The sequence below is a fragment of the Callospermophilus lateralis genome, chromosome 2, assembly GCF_048772815.1.
Source record: "Callospermophilus lateralis isolate mCalLat2 chromosome 2, mCalLat2.hap1, whole genome shotgun sequence".
Lineage (NCBI taxonomy): Eukaryota > Metazoa > Chordata > Mammalia > Rodentia > Sciuridae > Callospermophilus > Callospermophilus lateralis.
The window spans coordinates 82,676,100-82,698,632 of record NC_135306.1 but is presented as its reverse complement, the minus strand read 5'-3'; the positions used below and the strand labels follow the sequence as shown (position 1 = coordinate 82,698,632).

General features: G+C 42.4%; 1 protein-coding gene across 6 annotated transcripts in view; it reads left to right on the top strand.

Moving 5' to 3' along the window:
* The first annotated feature begins 4,147 nt into the window (after positions 1–4,147).
* The window catches only part of LOC143392526 (solute carrier family 28 member 3), a 109,883-nt gene continuing 91,497 nt past the window's right edge, over positions 4,148–22,533 (top strand). For 3 of the 6 annotated variants that reach the window (XM_076846112.2, XM_076846120.2, XM_076846111.2), the window contains exon 1: positions 4,148–4,495. In XM_076846112.2, the coding sequence (XP_076702227.2) occupies positions 4,376–4,495 (120 nt within the window). In that variant the 5' untranslated portion in view covers positions 4,148–4,375. Of the gene's footprint in view, positions 4,496–6,171; positions 6,226–7,734; positions 7,812–12,318; positions 12,501–22,533 lie in introns of those variants that run through there. The other 3 variants (XM_076846113.2, XM_076846117.2, XM_076846115.2) reach the window with 3 other exon arrangements.

The window sequence follows — 22,533 nt, the reverse complement described above, 5'->3', positions numbered from 1 at the left end:
GGCCCTTTTATTTCTTATTTTGCGACAGGGTCTTGCCAAGTTGCTGAGGCTGGCATTGAACTTGAGATCCTCCTAGCCAAGCCTCAGAGCTGCTGGGATGACTGGCCTGTGTCACTGTGCCTGTCCCCCAGGATCTCCTTCTGATCCTCTTATCTCCCTGTTTAGTGAAGATGCTCTTTTCCTTACTAGAGATTCAAACCTAGAAGTCTGTACATAAAAGAAGAACATTCAATCAATAAATAAATACTTAAATATTTTTAAAAGCAGAAAAAAAAGGGAAAGAGAACAGGGAGGGACGGTTTTAAGCAGGCTGTGAATGATTATTATTCATGCCAGGAAATCATGAGAGTGACATCAGCAAAGTCATCTGGGTGGTTGCATGATACTCAAAGCACTTGGGGAAAAGTGCTTTTTCTTGAAGTTTCAAATGAAAGCAAAAAATAGGAAAAAAGAAGTCAGTCTGCCCAGTGCCTCAAACCAGGCTCATGTGGTTTCTTCCCACTTCCTCAGTCCTTCCCACTCAACTACCATCCCAAAGCTTTTATAATCCAGTTGAACCCTCTACAGGATTCAAACCAATCTCATCACTTTAATGTAGGGAATCTTTAAGGTGGGGAATCTTCTTGACTGCCTGCTAAGCTCACCAGTAATCTACATGCATTTCCAGGACAACCTGGCAATTGAAATTGAATCTCCTACAGTCAATGAGATAATGTCCCTCCAAAGTATGCACAAAAGAAAACATAGTGAGAGGAAAAACTACAACTACAATTTGGGTCAAATAAAATAAAGTTTTCCTGAAGTCCTAGGAAGAACACTAAGTCACCTCACATCCCTAGTGCCAAGGTTGAGAAAGTCTGCTTTCTAAAGGCATAGTCCATATGGATGATCTGATTCTCCTCACCTGTGAGACCAGGTGGCCTGCCTCGCACAGGTGGTCTTCAGGTCAGGTGATGGAATTCTGCCAATTCTGAGAATATGTGACTCATAGCATTGTTGGCAGCTGGAATATCTCACAAAGCTTAATCCTGCCCTAAACCAATGTACCAATGTCTTGACTTTTCCTAAAGTATATCTCATTAAGCTGTCTTTTAAAACTTAACTAACTTATATCTGAAACCTTGAAATGCTTGTGAACTCTTGTAAAATCACATAAGAAATAATCTCCTAGGATCACTGAATCATGAATAAGAATTAGTATCTGGTGGGGTATGAGGATGTTGACAACAGGAGAAGCTTTAAACTGTGAATAAGAGTCAGGCAGATGTACCCCTGGGATCCCAGCAACTCGGGAGTTTGAGGCAGGTGGATTGCAAGTTCAAGACCAGCCTCAGCTACTTAGTAAGACTGTGTCTCAAAAAGTTTTTTAAAAACAAAGGATGGGGATGTAACTCGGTAGTAATGTTCCTTGGGGTTCAATCCCCAGCAACCGCCCCCCTCCAAAAAAAATAAACTTCATGAATAAAATGACCACTCCTTACAGGGCCAGTGCCACATTTGCTCATCCCTTAGCATCCATGGGGTATTGGTTCTAGGCCCCTTCATGGACACCCAAATCCAAGGATGCTCAAGGCCTTTTATAAAATGGCAAAGTATTTTTATGTAACAAATTCACATCTTCCTGTATACTTTAAATCATTTCCAGACTACTTATAATACCTCCTGCAAAGCAAATGCTCTGTAAATAGCAGTTATATTATATTCTGTAGGGAATAATGACAAGAAAAAGAAGTCTGTGCATGTTCAATACAGTCTTGGTCATTGTAAACCTAACTGCAAGGTACATGTCAGCAGAACATGGCAATTCTGACCCATGGTGGTTGGGTTCATGGATATGGAGGGCTCACTATACACTTAATAATGTTTTGAAAGTCCAGAATTCCTCTCAGCTGATTGCCTTTCTTGTGCTCTCTTCTGCTATTGATCTCCAGAACCTCAGAATCAGGATGTGCACAGAAACTATCTCCCAAACTGTTTTTGACCAATTTAGAACACAGAGTTCCTTGATGCCCCAGGCCAAGGAATAAGAAGACAGTTTGCCCTCAGACATCACTGACCTCCTTCAGGAATGAGCCTAAACCCTAAGGAAGTCACCTCAGAGAAAGAGACTTGACAGGAGGGGTGCGTGAAACAGTCTTATCCTCTTCAAGTTCAGGCTAGGTAAACCACATGTAAGGGGGGGGGCAGAAAGATCAATCAGTGTGTCCCTCCATGCTGTACAGCTCCCTGGCCTCCCTGGAGGGACTTAGGCAGAGCCTCTGCAGGATTCTCCAGTTCCCTCCCCTAAGTCTAGACATAACAGTCCTGTTTTGGTAACCTTGTGTCACTATTTACATTTTCTCATTTTGGACTGGTCAGTTCATCCACAGCAGCTGCAGGAATTACTCACTCCCATCCTACATATAAGAAACACTAAGCTAAGAAGTTGAGTGCCTTGCCCCAAGTTGTCATATGATAGGTGAATGTGAACACTAGAAGACAGTCCCCTTCCTCCTGGGTGGCTGGGGAGATCACTCCAGGAATGTAAATTGTGATGGTGTCACAGGTTCCAAGGAAGTATTGAACCTTCTGAGAAACATTTTGATAATAACTTTCCTAAGTGTGCCAGTTAAGACATATTCCTCTATCCTATCTTCAGAAGTAATGTAGCCAAAAAAGAATTGCCTTTACAGGTTATTCAATTCTTAATCTTAAGATTATCTTATGTACGGAGAGAAATAATTATACCCATCTAATAAATGAGTAAACAGAGACCTGAAGAAGTGGTGTGGTCAAATCTCATTGCTGTGGTGTGGACTCAGAACCAGAGCTACCTGAGTTCTAAAAGGAAAGTGACCACAACACTCAGAGTGACCAAGAGATCTTTATTGTGGTGGTGTCTGATGAACAAGGAAGGAAGAGAAAATAGAGAGAGAGAGAGAGAAGAAAGAGAGAGCAACAGAGGAAGGTCCAGCAGGAGAGAGTTTTCTAGCCAAAATCTAATGGGGTCTCTGGGTCTGCAAGCTGCCTGTTGGCGTACAGTGATTGGATCATACAGTAGTTGCTAAGGGTGTCATCTTCAGCCTTCAGGCAGACAGGTCAGGGGTCAGATGTGTGCTTCCTTTGCACCAGACTGGTGGGGGTTGAATGTTCAGTCTTGAGTGGGCTTAAGTGTTCATTCTTGAGGCAAATAAGTCATAAGAAACCAGACGGGTAAGGGTGGAGTGTTCAGCCCACCCTGCAGCTTACATTTGTTGAGCCTGCTCTGCAACTAACATTTCTCCCTTTTTGTTTTTCTAAGTGGCGTGGGGACAGTGTAATTCAATCTGTCTACTTCCTGCTGAGAGGGGGCAGCGTAGGGCCTACCTGGGAATGCAGGGGAATGTTCAGGGAAAAGCTTGGGAATACCAGAGCAGCTAGAAATAACACACACTGGCTATGGACAGTTATCTAGGAAAGGGAAAAGTCCATAAAGGTTCCTTGAAGCCACAGGTTGAGCAATGGAGATCCTTGGTATCAGCCATTGATCCTGTGGTAAGGACTCTAGGAAATATCAGAGGTGGCTTGGTTGAATCCTGTAATGTTAAGGTGATGACTTGATTGCAGCCAGTGGAAGGGCAATCGCTTTGACCCATAAACTGAGAGTGGGTGGTGCCATCCTGGTGCTATATGACTTGGATGTAGAAGTGCCAAATATGGGTTGAGATAGAAGCTTGAGAGAGATTAATGATAAGTAAAAGAAGAAGAGGATTGGCAAGAAATATTGTGTTTGGTGATCATGGTGGAAGTCCAGAATGGGACATTTGGAACAGGTGTCTTTTTAAGGCAGGAGACATGGTACCAGGGATAGTGACTCAAAAGCTTGGCTGCTGTTGGGATAGTAAGTATGACTGTATGGGGGCCTGTCCAGTGAGGTTCCAACAATTGAGGATGCAGTTCTTGAAGTGAGACTGAGTCACCCAGTTGAAGAGTGTCCAATTCGGTTTGTGGTTGCACTGGGATTTAGGCAATGAGTGGCGCAGGAAGGCACCAGATTGCATGTTCCCTTAGGAGTTTGCGTAGAAGTGTGATAGGGCAAATAGGACACAAGGGGAGGAGGAGTGATTGGAAAGCTTTGGTTGGTTAAGAAAGTGCAGCCATAGAGTTGCTCAAAGGGGCCTGAGGGAGCTCTAAGGCTGCCCAAATTCCAGTGAGGGTCAATGGCAGGAGATTGGGCCAGGAGAGCCTGAGTTCAATAGCAAGTTTAGCGAGATGATCCTTGAGAATGCCGTTAGTTCTCTCAACCTTACCCGAGGACTGAACTCAGTAGCTGATGTGCAGCTTCCAAGTGATGTTGAGGCCTTTGGAGAATAATTGAACAACCTGAGAAGTGAAGGCTTGACCATAATCTGACTGGATGGAGGTGGAAAGTCCAAACCTGGGAATGATCTGCTCAATGAGGATGGAGGCGACAGTGTCAGCACTTTCCCTGGAAGTAGAGAAGGCTTCTATCCAACCTGAAAAAGTATCAATGAAAGTGAGTAGGTAGAGAAGTTTTGTGTGCCTGGGCATGTGAGTGAAGTCGATCTGCCAATCTTCACCTGGCTGGTAGCTTCTCATCTGATGCGTGAGGAGTTTAGGTTTGATGCTTCCTTGTGGGGATACTGTACAGCAGACAGAACACGTGGAGTGGACCTGCTAGAGAGTAGTTCTCATTCCCGGGAAGTGAAAGAGGGGTTGTAAAAATTGGAAAAGGGGTAAGGGAGAGTTTTAGATGGGGGCAGAGTCTCTGGAGCTGGAGGAGTTGGTCATGAGTCATAGGTCTTCATCTTGGGTATCAGGGATTGGTAGTCTTGAAGGAGTAATTGATTGACCGACTGGTTGGTGAATTTGTGTATCTGATCTTGCAGGAACTTCTGTAGACAATTTAACAAACATGGTCCTATTAGGAGAAACATAAAGAGGACTAATAGGGGTCCTGAAAGGGGGAGGAGCCAAGGTCATACTTGACTGAACATTTCCCATGGAGACTGTTGGCCTAGTTGCTATCTCCTCTTTTCTAGCTTTTCTTGTCCTTCATTACCCCGACAAATGACTGTGTTTTGGTTTAACTATTTGGGGTAGGTGTTTAAGATCAAGCTGGTCAAAATTGACTTTGTTTCTATCTATTGTTAAGAGTCAGTCCGCTGAGTTCTCATAAGGGTCACTCATGGGGGACTTGAGAGCAGCTTCTTAGTTTTGCTAGTGCCATTTGCACTAGGATGGGTCCAGGACTTGCTTGACCATATTACAAATTTGTAAAATAACAGTTGTTGTTTAGCCACAGTTGTATAATCCTTAACTCCTTCAAGATTACTTGCTCAAAAACTTCCATATATAACCAACTTACACAGACCTTCTTTATCACCTACTTAAACCCTCTTATTTACTTAATCACATAGACTCTCTTATCCAGAAACACTTTTTTCCCTTCTATTAAATCCATACCTAGAACCTTCTAATTTCTCTTTTTCATATGTTAACCCCTTTTTATTCACATTTTGACACAATCCTTGTAAATTTCTGAATTTAGGCAAATTATTCCATTTTAATAAGAAATATTTTGTTATTTACAGTACACAGTTAATCACATCTGTTTACCATTTCATGAAAACATAAACAAGTTTAAATCTATAGAATTATAATGTTGTAGGGATGGATAAGGCAAGGCACCACAGATAGCATTGAAGATAGGGAAACAGTTTTATTTGGCTGCAGCCAGGCTCAGAGGTCACAGCTTCTGCTGCAATCAATCAATCTCCTGAACCCCAAGTTCAGGTAGTTTTGGAAATTTATACCCAGCATGTAAGAGGAGGGACTCAGAAGTTCACAGTCTGCAGAAGATCACATAAAAGCAGTTTTTTTTTTTTTTTCACTGTTCTGGGCAGGTTAACCCTTCAAGGACACCTGAGAAGGGAAGAGCTTTTTCTTCTCTTTGTTTCCTCCCCCTGCCAGCAGTTACCATGGAGCCCAACAGGTAACTTCTCTTATCTTAGAAATGGAGACATCTCTAGGAATCCCCAGCTCAAGGCCAGAGGGCTTGTTTACATATTTTTGTGAAAAACTAGGGAGGAGGTGTCTAGCATCTGGAGTAATGATTTTTCCAGGCAAGTAGCCAAGTAAAACCGAGCAACACAAAAAGAGGAAGTTTATCTACATTAAATTTTGTTGTAGAGACTCTTTTGCTGATAGTCCTAAATTCAGCCTTGGTGAAGATTTCTGGAGAAGGTCAGTTAAGACTTTTCTGTGGGCCTGGGGGTCGGGGGGAGACAGGAAGGTGGGGCTGAGAGCAGCTCAGGTAGATTTGAGAATGAGGAAGGAGATGTAAAAAAAATAATGGGAAAAGGGTTTGGGACTTTCCCTAGCAAGGAAAACTTGAGCAGTAGAATAGATAGAGCAGAGGGGAGTACAGGAGCGAACATCCCAAAAAGCCTGTAAGGAACTTTAAATTCTTAGTAACCTTGTTTTCAGTGATGACAAAGCAACTTTAAAGGCTAGTTTCACCAGATATAAGATAGGGGTCTGAGGGCCCTCCTCAGCTCATTTGAGCTTTGGGTTAGCCAGTAAGGGGGTCTGGTGGGACCAGGTGTTGTCACAGACAGGAGAAGAGAGGAGTGAGTGGATGGAGGGATTCCTTTAGTACCTACTACCTCACACAAGGGGGCAACAGTTTGGGGAAGGGCGGTGGTGTTTTTGATCTAGTAATTGGAAGGGAGAAAGCATGTTGTTGAGGCAGGGGTGATGGTGGAGGGGCTGGGGCAGAAGGTTAAGGGTGAGGACCTATTTGAGCCAGGCAATAGAGTGGAGGTTCATCAGCAGGGTCCAAAGTAGTGGATGAGTCCAGAGGAAGAGAAGGTTGGGGGGGGGTCAGTGGTTGGGGGGGTTGGTTTGCAAGCTAGAAGAATGTGTAGAGGTTTTCAAGAGGTGCAGAAAGCAGAATTGGATCAGAGCAAGAAGAAAGCTTGGATATAGGGGATGTTTATCCATTTTTTCGAATGCTCAGAGTAGTTGTAGAGACCCCTTAGAATGGAGGGATCCAGAGATCCAAAAGGAGGTCATTTGCTTTGATTGTCTAGGGGATAATTAGGCCAATCCTGGGTGCTATATTTAATCAATTTGGGGGGTTTGATGTCCGGTGTCAAGGAGAGGGTCTTGAGGTTGTCTAAGAGAGATTGTAAGGGAGAGTCAGCAGGCATAGAGGATGTATTGCCCATCTTGCAAACATTATATGGGGAGAGGAGGGAGCTGATTTATTGTCAAAAGGAGCATCCATACTAGAGCCAAAAATCAGGCACTGCCTAGTGGCAGGTTGGAGCTGCAGAGATTGGTCATCACCAAATCCTGATAGTTGAGGCTTCCATTCTGGACAGGGCCAGGGCCATGGGAGACCTTGGCCAAGGCTTTTTGAGACCCCTCCTGGAGAGGCTGGAGACTCCCAGGGCCAGAGAAGGAGAATGAAAGGGGAGGGTAAGCATATTTCTAGCAGCCGAGTCTTAAAGGTGAGAAGACTTTATGAAGGCCATGGAGATCATGAAGGTCTAGGTGGGATGTGATTTTCCTCTCTCTGTTATGTGTTCCTGAAGGTAACACAGTCCTTTGAAGATGATGTATGAGGTCTATGCCAGGGAAGAGGAAGGGAAGGAATTTTGAACCTAAGAGTCAAATCTGCCCAAGGAGGGAGTCCATGGGGACCATCATGGCCTTGAAGGATGTGATGGGGTGTTTTCCTCCCCACAGGTGGGCGAAGAGGTCAAATCCTCCCAACACCACCATTAGGTTTAGGACTCCAGAAAGGGGAAACTCACCAATCGAAGGTCAGTGGTGGAGGTCAAGAAAATGGGTTCAGGTCATCTGGTGACTGGCACATCCAAAGGAAGAAGGATCCAAAAGTGGGTTTTCACCCTCTTCCTGGGTTTAAGTACTGGATGAAAGGAAAGTGACCACGACACTTAGAGCGACCAAGAGATCTTTATTACGGTGGTGTCTGATTAACAAGGAAGGAAGAGAAAAGAAAAACAAAGAGAGAGAGAAGAAAGAGAGAGAAAGAGAGGGGGGCCTGGCAGGAGAGAGTTTTTATAGCCAAAATTAATGGGGTCTTTAGGTCTGCAAGCTGCCTTATTGGCGTACAGTGATTGGATCATACAGTAGTTGCTAAGGGTGTCATCTTCTGCCTTCAGGCAGATGGGTCAGGGATCAGATGTGGGTTTCCTTTGCACCAAACAGGTAGGCATGGAGTGTTCAGCCTTGAGTGGGGTTGAATGTTCAGCCTTGATGCAAACAAGCCATAAGGAACCAGATGGGTGAGGGTCAAGTGTTCAGCCCACCCTTTAGCTAACATTTGTTCAGCCTGCTCCTCAACTAACAAGTCCCAAGCTCAGATGACCTGCGCACTGTACTGCTGCCTATTATTTTTGCAATTGAGACATAACATTTATACACTCCACAAGTTTTCACATGTCACCACCACCTAGATCAAGGACAGGACATGCCATTGCTCCAGAAGTCCCCTGGGGCTTCCTTGTAGGTACACCCTCTCCTGTCTCCTGAACTTTTTTTTCACCCTTCACGGGACTGCAAGGTACTTAACCAGGCATAAGCAAAATTGCCTGTAATGATCACTTGCTCAAGGAACCCACACAGGGATGCCTCCATCGGATCTCGTGGTCACAACGAAGGACATATCTGACTGATCAAGTAACAAATGTTAGCTGGGTGCTGTGGCCCATACCTGTAATCCCAGCAACTCCAGAGGCTGAGGCAGAGGATTGCAAGTTGTAGGCCAGCCTGGGCAACTTAGTAAGACTCTGTCTCAAAAAATGAAAAGAGTTGGGAATGTAGTTCAGTGGTAGAGTGCCCCTGGGTTCAATCCTCACTACCAAATAAAAGGAACAAATATTTATTTCCCAGTGCTAGGTACTGTGCCAAGTGCCAGGTAAGCAGCAATGGCAAAGCCAGCTTTCAAGTCACTGAGAGTTCAAAGATGAGTTGATATTAGACAACTACATGGATGTATAAGGAGTACATCATTAGTAAGCAGCATGTGACAGAGTAGAAGATGTTTTGAAAGATACTGGGGGAAAGGTCAAGAATGCTGTTCCTGGGGAAGTGACAAATGCTGAGGCTGGAAAGGCCAGTGGTCAGCATTTTCCAAGGGCAAGAGGAAAAGTCCTTGGGCAGAAAGCGTGAAAAAGCAAAGGCCCTTAACCAAGCACAGCGACATATGCCTATAGTCCAGTGACTCTGGAGGCTGAGGTAGGAAGATCACAGTTTGAGGCCAAGCTCAGAAAGTTAGCATGGCTCTAAGCAACTTTGCAAGAACCTATCTCAAAATAAAAAAAAATAAAAAGGGGTGGGGATGTGGCTCAGTGGTAAAGCAACCATGGGTCCAATTCCTGGTACGAAAGAGAGAGAGAGAGAGAGAGAGAGAGAGAGAGAAAGGGAGGGAGGGAGAGAGAGAGGGAGGGGGAGAGGGAGGGAGGGAGGGAAAGGAAGGAGAAAGAGAGAGAAAGAAAGAAAGAGAAAGGAAGGAAAGAAGGAAGGAAGGAAGGAAGGAAGGAAGGAAGGAAGGAAGGAAGGAAGGAAGGAAGGAAGGAAGGGCAAAGGGCCCAAGGAGAAGAGACTGAGAAAGGAGCTCACTCAGTATGAGGCTGAACTTCCTTAAAAGCAAGGAAAGCTTTGAAGGGCCTTACTGCGAAGTGGGATTGGTGACACGTCCTAGGAATCCCCAGAAAAATCAAGGGGGAAACTAGGGAATGTGGGGGGCAACATGTGGGGCAAGGTCAGCAAAATATCACTGAGACCTGCTTGTAACCCAGGGGTGAAATGACCTAGGCAAATTCAGGTTCCATATGTGGCTCACAATCATAGGTTTTATTTAGATACCACTCTGTGGGCAGAGACCAAATAAAAAATTTGTTCTTAGGGATTTTTTTTTTCTTTTTCCCATACAGGCAATTTATAGGCGATTGAACCCTGGGGTGATTTAACCCTAAGCCACATCCCCAGGCATTTGTTTTCTTTAATTTTGAGACAGGGTCTTACTAAAATGCTGAGGCTGGCCTCAAACTTGTGATCCTCCTGCCTCAGCTTCCTGAGTTCTTGGGATTACAGATGTGCATCAGCACACCAGCCCTATTGGAGATTATTTATTGTGAACGATTTCTCAAAGCACATCTAAGAAAGTGTCCACATATCTTTATAATGATATTTACCACCATATTATTTAGCTTACAATGCTATTGCTGGTTAATATTTAAACACTGGGTCTCTCCAAACAAGTCCATATGTGCTGTACACATACACACACATATACCTAAGATTATTGTAAACTTTCTAATATAAAGATGTATAGCACTCAATTTATATAAAACAATAAAATGAAGTATACAAAGTCTTCACTGTACTTTCCATGTGGTCAACTGACTCATTTACTGACTTTTTCCAAGACCTTCTCCACAGCCAATCTGTGGTTTCAATTCTACCCTGTGGTTTCAATTCTACCCTGTGGTAAACAGTATTTATAGTCTAGTTCATGAGATTCCTAAAAAAATAGCAACCCATCTAGGAGAATCTGGAATCTGTAAAAAGCAGTTCTCAATTGTATTCTGCTATAAAACCAATGTGATTCTGCAATCTGTACATGTGGAAAAATAAGAATTGATACTCCATTTGAATCAAATATATGATATGTCAAGATCATTGAATGTTTTGAGCAACTAATAAAAAAAATTTTAAAAACAAAGCAGTTCTCAAAAGCCCTCAGACCTGGCTCCATGTAACCCTGTTGGTGGCAGAGAGGGAAGCAGGGCTGGGAGAAGTAGCAAGAATTAGAGTGAGCTCTGGAATGCAGGGATAGACAAAGTGGAGCTCCGAGACCAGAGTTCTCAGGTGCCCAAATGAACGGATTCTCAGAGCCAGAGCAGGGGAGACAGGGGAGAAATAGGAGAATGGGAAGAGGAGGAGGAGAAGGAGGAGGGAAGGGAGGGAGGAAGGGAGGAAAAAATTCAGCCACTCTCCCCATAAAATAGGGATAATCACTTTGCATGGGATTGTAGACGGGATTAAATGAGGGTTCCATGTATATCATGGAATGAATATATATATATATATATATATATATATATATATATATATATTTTTTTTTTTTTAATATTATAAATCCTTTCCCTATCCCAAAGAAAAAGGGCTTTGCTCTAAGGGCATTTAGGGACTCAGCAAAGAATTTTAAGGAGGAGTAATGATATTAGTTTTGTTTAGGAAAAATCATTGATTGGAGGGGAGGACTTATCTTTTGTGTGTGTGTGTGTGTGTGTGTGTGTGTGTGTGTCTGTCTGTCTGTCTGTCTGTCTGTACTTGCTGGGGATTGAATCCAAAGCCTTACACCACTGAACTACACACCCAGGCCCCTAAAAAATAATCTTTTCAGCCTAGTGGAGGTTGAGGAAGGGAGGGGAAGAGGGCAGGCTTGAGGCCCAGGGAAGAGGTAGTCATGGTCAAGGTGAGAGATAATGAGATCAGGGTAGTGAAATGGAAAATGGCATGCACACTTGAGAAGAAATTAGGAGGGAGTTTGAACAGGCTTGAGGGACTCTGAGTTAGCCTTGATGCTTGCCTTTCCTTCTCAGCCCACCTCTGCTGCTACAGTGGGTACCTCTCCCTACCACATGTACCTGCTCTCTGGCCCCCAACCCAGGCTGCTCCCAGCACTCGGCACTGCTGGGTTCCCGGGTTCTTGAACTGACAGGATTGGCTCTAAGTTCATCCCCTTCCAGCACTAACCCAGTATCTACAGAACAGCCAGAATGTTACTTACAAATCACAAATCACATCCACTCCACCTTAAATCCTCTAGTAGCTTCCTATCACATTGAATGAAATAAAGTGCTTTAACCTGGCTTCCCCAGTTTTCTCTTGCTGCATTAGTAATTTCCCCTCCCGCGCTGCTCCAGTCTTTCAGTTTTTCAGCACTCAGCTCAGGCCCACTCTAGAGAGTCTGCCTATCTCTAAAATGTCCTGAACCTGCTCTGCCACTTACCCCCGCCCGCCTCACTCCATCCTTCTTCCTTCCCCTGCCCCCTCCATATTTGCAAATGTGGGAAACAATCACGCACTATCTTGAAAAGTTGAACTACATTAATTTCTTTTCTAAATATAGACCCTAAGAATTCTTGTACCTGTTCTCCAAAAATATATTCCTTTGGGGTTTTGAGGTGTTTTTGATTTGTTTTGTTTTGTTTTGTTTGTGGTACTGGGGACTGAACTCAGGGATGCTTTACCACTTAGCTACATCCCCAGCCCTTTGGATTTTTTATTTTGAGACAGATTCTCACTAAGTAGAACTGGCTTCAAACTTGTGATCTTCCTGCCTCAAAAAGGAAGGGACTACAGGCACATGCTATTCACCCAGTCAAAAACATTCACAGAAGTTCTTAGCAGCATTGTTCCTGGTATGAAGAACCGAACCCATTCAAAAGTCCATCAACAGAAGGCTGCAAACTAATGTGGTAAGTGGACACAATTGAATAACACGCAGCAATAAAAATAACTGGATGATAGCTACAAGCCTCAACATGGAAGAATTGGATCTGGGAAGTGATGTTGAGGAGAAAAAAAACAAAACAAAACAAAGTAACGAGTTTCAGATGAATACATGCAGTTATGATACCATTCCTACAAACTTCAAAAACAAGCAAAACAAAGAATGTATACATACATATATATCAAATCTATAAAGGAAAGCAGAGATAATTTCCTAGCTAATTTAAGTCAAGGATTCTATTAAGGTTGGCACCATATTAACCTGCAGACAGCTACTTACAACTGCTGGTGCACACATGGAGTAAATGCCATGGAGAACTCTCCCAGCCTTTCACTGATCTTGAAGATCAAAAAGCCAGGAATGGTGGTGCATCCCTGAAATCCCAGTGACTAGGGAGGCTGAGGCGGGAGGATCACAAGTTCAAGGTTGGCCTTAGCAACTTAGTAAGACCTTCTCTCAAAATTAAAAATAATAAAAGGGCTGGGTATATAGTTCAGTGGTAAAGCACCCCTAGGTTCAATCCCCAGTGCAAGAAGAAGAAAGGGAAGGAAGGAAGGAGAAAGGAAGGAAGGATCCAGTTCCAGATCCAGTTTCAGTAAACAATACTAGGCATTACTGGATTAACAAAGTCTGTCATCTCCAGGCAACCGAATTGCAGCACCTTGCCAGTATTAGTAGCATTTTAATCTATAGATTGGGACTGTATTTCAACACAACTTCATAGTGAAGGACTCTTGAATCATATGTTAGAGAACCCCTTCCCAAGGGAACCCCCACACCCCCGCCATGCACCATAGATGTGTCTCCTTCTTCATTGCTTTGTGACTTAGCTTTAGAACCAAGATGAACGGAGTGTTTGGGCAATCTTTTGCTTTCCTTTATTTCTTTCACAAATTTATTAAAATACCCTTTGTTGGAGGGTGTGAATAACTTGGAAATTCAAAGTAGCACCCTGAGTACCATTCACTCTACCCGATAGTTACTGTGCCCCTCCTATGCATAGGAGGCTATTCAAGAACTGTAGAGAGCTTAAAGACAAAATAACATTGCCCTGTTTTCTCAAGAAGTTCATAACCCCATGGAAATATCAGAAGTATAAACAAATAACAATGGTACAAGACACAATATGACCAAAACCATTCATGAAGGGGTTAGGAGCTTGGCTTATTGCCTTTAATAATCTGGGCCTCACTTTTCTCATCTGGAAAAATGGACTAAAAGCCACATTTGTACCATACCATTAATAAGAATAAATGAAACACTTGTAGACAGTAGTCTGTGGGACCTGGTAGATCATAGGCTCTTACTAAGTGAAACATTTTTGTGAATACAAAGCATTATGGGAATATACTAAATGGATCAATTCAGTATATCCTGTACCTTAAGGACAAATAAGTTTTACAAAACTGCAGACAGGTAAAGGCAATAATTTGAAGACAGAACAGAGGTGAGTTAAGAGAAGTCCAATTGCCAGGTACAATGGCGCACACCTGTAGTCCAAGCTACTTGGGAGGCAAGACAATCACTTTAGCTCAATACCAGCCTGGTCAACAGACTGAGAAACTGTCTCAGAGGGTGGAAGGGTGGAGAGTGGATTCCAAAGCTCTTGAAAATTATCTGCCTTTTTGCTGCAACAGCAGTAAATAATCAGGGAGAATGTGCTTAGGAATTCAAGTCTGACTCCATAGATAAGGCATTAATTCCTGGATCAGCCAGAGAGCTCAGCCACTGGTCTCTTCTGATTAAGGTTGAGAATTCTCTTTTCCCAATGTCATCTTTTCCCTTTGACACTTTATCCCTTGTTTTTTAAATCAGAGCAGTCTCTAGGGCTCCACCTTCCTAGGCACATGATACTAACCAGGCTCCAATTAGAGACCATTTTGCATGTTTACATTTTAGTCCAATAAATACTAACACCTTCTTGCACTATGACATAATAAATAAATTTCTGCCACCTTGTTTTTCCAGCCACATAAATTCTATTTTGCTTCCTCCTTGAGTGACAGAGGTTCTGCCACCTTGTTTTTCCAGCCATATAAATTCTATTTTGCTTCCTCCTTGAGTGACACAGGTTAAGAAAATATAATAAAAGTATACCTTAGTTATACTGTCAGAATGAAGTTTTCCTGCAGCATTTATCAGGCCTACAGGAGTGGATGAAAACAAATATGGGAAAGCCACATTTATAAACATGCATAAATTTATTATTCATGAGAAACAGATGTACTGTAATAAATTAAAATAAATTCTTTTCTGAAAAGGATAAGCCCTAACTGGAACCCACCAGGAATGCCAAGTTTAAAGATGAGGGTGACATGGATCAAAATAAAGATAAATGAGGGCTACTAGGGGACAATAAAGATCTGACATCACCTTTAACAAGGCCCGACAGAGCCAGTATTTAGAATTGATTAGGTTTTCTTAAGCTAATCAAAATCAGAAGGTGGCCCTAGAAGTACATCTACTGAGAAGAAATGGGTTCAGTTAGTTTTCCACAACAGCATGTAAAGGTCAAGCGAACATTGGAGGAAAAGACCACCAAGAGACTGTCTCATGCAACAGCAAAGGGTTTATTAGGGGTCCAGCATGCTGGGGCTTCAATCCTACCTTGAAGAGGTAAAGAGCAAAGAACAAAGAGCCCTGAGAACAATTTAAGCAGAGTTTATAAACTTTCTTTGGAGAGGGCAGGGACTTTACATACATCATAGCATCCCTTAGCAAACCATCACATACCGCGGGAAAAATCAAATAACAACTCTAAAACATGATTCGCAACATTCACTGGCAGGAACAGGTCGGGTGGGGGTGATTGGTCAGTACTAAGAAGGGGTATATATTCAAACTGATTGGTTTAAGCCCTGAGGTGTATACGTGCTGAACTGCAGGGTCTCTGGGAGGGGGTTGTTAAGCAACTAGGTGGTCAGAGGAGATTTCGACACACATCTAATGGGCAGTTCCGGGAATTGTTTTACTGCCACATGATTCTGAATGCAACTTAAAAACTTTACAAACCTTATCCTTTACATTCCAGTTTCTTTGTCCTTTCAAGCAGAGCAACATTTTTAAAATGTACATCAAGGTGCAGCTCAGTGGTAGACTGCTTGCCTAGCATGTGCAAGGCCCTGCGTTCTGTTTCATCCCAGCACAGCAAAAACAAAACAAAATGAAAGTGCAATCATGCCACACTCTGCAGGGCCCTCCACAGTCTTGACCTCCTTCTCTGCCTGCTCCCTGCAGCTCCTCCACCCTGACCAACCTGGAGCTCTTCCTACTCCTTCCTGCTCCTGCCTTAGGGCGTTTTTAATAGCTTTTCCCAGTGACTTGTCAACCATAGATGTAGTCAGGCCTTCTATTCCCCTGGATTCCACATGCAAAGATTTGATCACACAGATCAAAAAATATTAGAAAAATTAAATTAATTAATTTTAAAAAGAATGTATTAGATACTGGTGCAGTGGCACACCCCTGTAATCCCAGTGATTCTAGAGGCTGAGGCAGGAGGATCACGAGTTCAAAGCCAGCCTCAGCAATCAATGGCCAGGCACTAAGCAACCCAGTGAGACCTTGTCTCCATGTAAAATACAAAAAAGGGCTGGGGATGTGGCCCAGCAGTTGAGTGGCCCTGAGTTCAATCACTAGTACCCCCCCCCTAAAAAAAAAGAAGAAGAAAATATTAGAAAAAAATTGCATCTGACCAAACATGTATAAACTTTCTTGTCATTATCCCTAGACAGGACAATATCACAACTACTTCTGTGACATTTTTACATTGTATGAAATATTATACATAATTTGGACAGGATTTAAAGCATAAGAGAGGATATGCATAGGTTTTATGCAAAAACTATGAGATTTTATGTGAGGGACTTGAGCATCTCAGGTTCTGGTATCTACAGTGGGTCCTGAAACCAATCCCCACCCATCTAGGATACCAAGAGACAATTGTACCCAGGGGGGCCACCCTAGAAACACAGATCCAAGCCACCCTGTCCCTGGCTTCCCAACACCCCACATCTTCTACCGAATTTTTCTTTTTTTTTTTTCCATAAGCACTAACCACATTCTAACACAATACCATGAACCTATTTGTTATATCTGTTGCTTGATTTCCATCTTTAAAATTATCTTTAAAATCTATAAAATTCCTTTTGTAATTTTTAAATTAATATTGAAATGGTAATTTTAAAAATCTGTGAAAAAAGTAATTTGTAAAGTCAAAGACAAACTTTGATCTGTACCAAAAAAAAAAAAAAAAGTTGATTTCTACATTTATTTTAAAATAGTGGGACATGGATACCCAGACCACCCATTCTGATTCAAAATGACTAAGGGGGGCCCAGACTAGCTTTTTCTCTGTCAACAATGATTTGAATGATTCCGGTGATAACTATTATTCACATAGGCCATCAAAGCTGGGAAAGAGCAGTGAAGAAGGAAGAAAACCAGGACAGTGATGAGTCAAAGACAGGTTTCCAGAAAGTGGACTAGAGCTGAGAGATAAGCACTGAGAAGCAGCCACTGGGCTTTGCAAAACAGAGGCCTGGGGGTCTCTAACAAGAGCAGCTTGAGAGAAGTAGGAAAGTCAGAGCTGGTTTGCATGGGGTGGGGCAGAGAGTAAAAAGACACAAGAGTAGCACCAACCTTTTTTTTTTTTTTAAGTCAAACTGTTAAAGGAGCAGGGAACAACACTGAAATAGAGACACAGGACATGGGGTAGTGTGCAGTCAAGGGAGAATCTGAGATTTTGTTTATAATTTTATTTAGAGAACTGACTTCTGTTTAGAGGACTCATGGGTCACTGACTCAGTAACAGATAACCCACAGGAGGACAGAGCCTTTGTTTTGTTTACAGGAAGGTGGTTCAGATGTAGGACTCAGCCAGATCCAAACCCAGGCTCCATCCATTTCCTCTCATGCCTCAATTCTATGTCTCAGGAGTAATGATAAGGTATATATAATGGGGCTATTGCAAGGATTAAATCCTTGAATACTGAATGCCTGGCAGAGATAAGAATCCCCGATCCTAGAACACCTTGCTTGGTATATTATTTGAGTTCAAAAAGAATATTAACTAAATATTAAAAAGAACACTGAGAATGATCCAGTAGAGAAGAATCTAAATAGACCACATACATATAGTTAACCCCAAGAGGAATTGTAGATAATGCAGTGCTCTGATCCCTCCCAAGGACATTTTCTGATCTTAAATTCTTGACTCTTCTCTCCTGGTCCTCTCTTGCCTGAAGGCTGGAGTGTTCTCTGTGTCCTTTGAGCTTCTCCACCTCTGCTCCAACTACCTAATGCCACAATGTCCCAGACATTCCTCCTGGAGTCCTTGTGCTTCCTATCTATACACTAGTTGATTTCACAATGTTCTGTAGCTTCAAGTACCACTGAGGGGCTCCATGGACTTGAATGTATCCTATTTTCATTAATCTCCAGCTGAAATTTAGTATTTCATTCATGAATAAAGTAGTATTGAAATCCCCGTGGCTTTTCACCAAGAGAAAAGCCAGGGACAGGGTGGCTCAGACATTTTCATATTACATTACAGTTGTCTCAGATTTCTAAAATATTTTTTAATTTTGTTATTATTTTGAAATTAAGGTAGTTCTTAGGATCACTAGTCTGTGATTTAATATAATCAATACAGAAGCATATTATATTGTTGTATCACAATCCTTAAATGCCTAATTATATTTTAATATAGTTTTCCTTCATAATCTGTGTGTGTGTGTATGTGTGTGTGTGTGTTGCTGGTGAAACCAAGGTTTCTCTGCTTCTGCTGGAGCTGGTGGTGTCTGCATAAGCAGCAGACCTCTACAGCCTCAAAATGTATTGCAGCCCTTAAAAGTGAGCTATGCTGGGCTGGGGCTGGGGCTCGGGCTCAGTGATAGAGCGCTTGCCTAGCACATGTGAGGCAATGGGTTTGGTTCTCAGCACCACATATAAATAAACGAAATAAAGGTCCAATGACAACTAAAAAAAAATATATTAAGAAAAAAAAAACAGTAGACTATGCCTTCCATAGTCCAGTGTTGCAGCAGACCACAGCAGCTCACAGCCAACATCCTTCCAGGTTCTTATCTTACAGATCCCAAGAGAGAAATTCACAGAATGGAAGGCAAGAGTGAAAAAAAGTAGGGTTTATTTAAGAATAGAAACAGGGGGACCTGATAGCAGGTTGTCCATGTGAGGATACTGGTCCAGGGGTTTATATAGCACTGGGATCAAGGCTATGGGTCCAAATTTATGCTAATCAGGGTTGGGAAAGTACCAGTGCTACCAGTTAGCCTTACAATCCCATTCAGGCCTGCTCCACTTCCATTTCTCCCAGCTTCTTGGGAAGCGGGAGGCTGAGATCACCTCATCATGAATGCTTGGTGTTGCAGGCTGCAGTGCTGTGTGGACCAGGTGCCCACACAGGCCCAGGCAGGAATGCCTCAGCACAACAGGTCAGTGCACCCTGGCTTGCTGCAGCCCTGGCTAGCTGGGCCTCAGGCTCATGTTGGCATGGTGGGCTCTGCATGGCCCCTGCACATGTAGGCTTCACTACCTGTGCTTCAGCGCTCCCTAGTCACTGTTCTGCAGCTCTGTGGCTGCTTCACTGCAGCTTCTCAGCAGGTATCAGTGGGCTGGCTATGTGGTCAGTAGCTGGGAAATCATGTCACTGGAGATCAAACCCAATACCTTGCATGTGCTAGGCAAGTACTCTACCACTGAGCTACATCTCCAGCACTCTCCTTATTGTCTTCCTTTGTTGCTATTGTTTGGCTTATTGTTAATTATTTTGCTTTTAACCTGTTAATATTAAAGCTTTATAGCCTTAAAAAAAAAAGAAGAAGAAGTAGAAGTAGTAATAAGGACTGGGATGTAGCTCCAGAGTAAAGCATACGTGAGTTCAAGCCTCAGTACCAAAAAAAAAAAAAAAAAAAAAAAATCTCCCAATGGCTTCCCCATTAAGAGGATAACTCCCCCTTTTGCTTTATAGTCTGGCATTCTGAATTTGGGGGTTCTGCTTCTAAACATTCAACTAACGACAAATAAAAAATGATTTGTGGGAGGCTGAGGATTGTAACTTTGAACCCAGCCTCTGGTTAATTTAGCCAGACCTTGTCTAAAACTAAGGAATAAAAGGCAAGGGATATGAGGTTGAAGCTCAGTGGTAGAGTGCTTGCTTAGCATGCATGAGGCCCTGGGTTCAATCCCCTGTAAAACACACACACACACACACACACACACACACACACACACACACACACAATGTTTAAATTGCACCTGTACCAAACATGTTGACTCATTCTTGTCACTATTCCACTAAACAACATAGTATAGCAACTATTTACATAACTTTTACATTGTGTTATGTATTTAAGTAACCAAAATGTGATTTAAAGTATGGAAGTATGTGCATAGAATATAAGCAAATACTGTACTATTTTATATAAGGGACTTGAACACCCAGGGATCTTAGTATATATGGTGGGAGGGCTCCCTAATATCCACACACACTGAGGGAAAAGTGCATTTTCTGCTGGTCTAGCCACAAACACCTGCAGTTTCCTTCCCACGTCAAGATCTTGACATGAAATTAATCTTTAAATTGTTTACAATTCCATACTTTAAAATGAGGTCCTGTTAGCTCTTCTTAGGTTCTGTCCCCACATTTATCCTTTGGCTTTCAGTTTAGTCTCCAAAACATTTTAATTAGGTACTCCTATTGTAAACCTTGATTAATATTCACATGCACACCATCTCCAAATACACTCACAAATAGGATAATGGTACATACACTGTTTTGAACCATTTTTTTCCGTACAAACATTGCAAAATTCTTTTCTATCGGTTTTTACAGATGTGCCTTACCCTTCTGTTATTATTTCATGATGTGACTGTACCATAATTCACCATTTTCCCAAAAGCTGTTCAAATTTTTTATTACTATTAATGCTATAATGGACATTTCTGTATGTGTGAATTTAGGATTTGTGTATTTATATAAGATGAATTATAATCCCAGCTACTCAGGAGGCTGAAGCAGGAGGAACACAAGTTAGAGGTCAGCCTGGGAAATTTAGCCTCAAATTTAAAAAGGGAGTGTGGAGCCTAGGAATGGTAGAACGTTCCTGGGTTCAGTCCCCAGTACTACAGAAAACAAACTCCACTAAGGAGGTGGTCAAACTTTTTAGTGCAGAAATAACTATTATTTATGAACTATTACTCATAAAATGCTCTAGCCCCCCCACCCCCATGAGAGGCAGAAGGGTTAAGGGCCCACTTTAAATAGCTGCCAAGGGCTGAAGCCACAGTCCTCTCCTCCCTCAACACAGGGGAAGCTGTGTGTCCTCGACCCCTAAACTAGGCCAAAAGATCTGAATGGTGTGGAGCTGACCAGTCCTTCTCACCCTCTGTGAAGCACTTGTGGGGTACTTGGTGCCTCCTGACCTTCACCTTTTCACACATAAGGCCGCACACCCCCAGGCCCACCGCTGCAGGGCTGAGGGGCCCCTCTCAGTAGCCTGGAGCCAGGCTCCCTTACCTGCTCCCTCACTGGTGACTGATTCCAGATATTAGTTTCTGGTTGTACAGAAAGTCCACACCTTGCCATGGTTCAACTTGGGATTTTTTACTTTACAATGGTGGAAAAGCAATACCAAATCAGCAGAAAACGTACTTTTGATTTTGAAATCAGATTATTTCTCAAGCTAGCAACATGCAGTACCATCCTCTCAGGAGGCTGGGAAGGAGCAGAGAAGCCACATAATCGGAAGGGGAAACAACTGTCTCCTGTGTGCTCTGTTGCTAAGCAGGAAGTTTAGTAGGCAAGGTGTGATTAAAAAAAGCATTTCTACTTAGGATGTTTTCAATTTATTTTGGGCTTATTGGGATGTAACCCCATTGTAAGTCAAAGAGCATCTGTTTACACTACTTTTAACTGAGTATATCAAGATAAAACTGTCATGCCCATGGGTTAAACTTTAGATTTCAGAGTCTGTCTTCTTGGGCTCAATTTCTGCCTTTGCCAATTATTAGCCAAACAACTTGAGCCAGTGTACTTGACACTCCTGAGTTTCATTTTCCTTTTCTAAAAGAGAGACAATAATAGTACCTGCCTCAGGGTGGTTGTGAGGATTAAATGAGGTATTATGTGAGTTTAAGAGAGAAAATGCTCTTCACAGTGAAAAGCTCACAGAGGTGGGGGACTCCAACTTGCCTAGTGGATTTGAATGAGGGTCTAACAAGAACTGGCAGGATAACTAATCCACCTGTACTCAGCTGCCTTGAATTTGAACTGGGAATAAGGGATTCAGGCTTTTCTGAGGATTAAAGAGATAAGGGCATTTAGAATAATACCTGGTAGATAATAACACAGAAGTGATTGTTATTATGCACTATTTTCTCCAGGTATCAGAAGAGTATCAATACAAGGTAGATGCTCTGTTTACTCAAAGGCATAGTCAATAATTTTTAAAGAACTGTTTGAAGCTAGACATGGTGGCACGCACCTGTAATCCCAGAGACTTGAAATGCTCAGACAGGAGGATCACAAGTTTTAGGCCAGTCTGGGCAACTTAGTGAGACCTATCTCAAATTAAAAAATAAAAAGGGCTGGGATGTAGCTCAGTGGTAGAGCACCCCTGGGTTCAATCCTCAGTGCTTAAAAAAGAAAAAGAAAAACAATTATTAGAAAACATTTTCTTACCAGTTAATTATTTTGTAGAACTATTAATATATATATATATATATATATATATATATATATATATATATATTCTTAACAACAAAAAGCAGTACCATCTCACACTGGCAGAGAATTTACGTAGTACCCTGCATAGTGCTAGGCTCTTTGCTTTCAAGGATTTCATAGATCATCAGAGCAAATAAAGAAAGTAGACAATTGCAGTAAAGTGCATTTAGCTCAAGGTATACTACTACTTTGCCCTCTTGTTTAATCCTCACAGCCACAAATTAATCTCAGCATGTAAGAGGGGAATAAG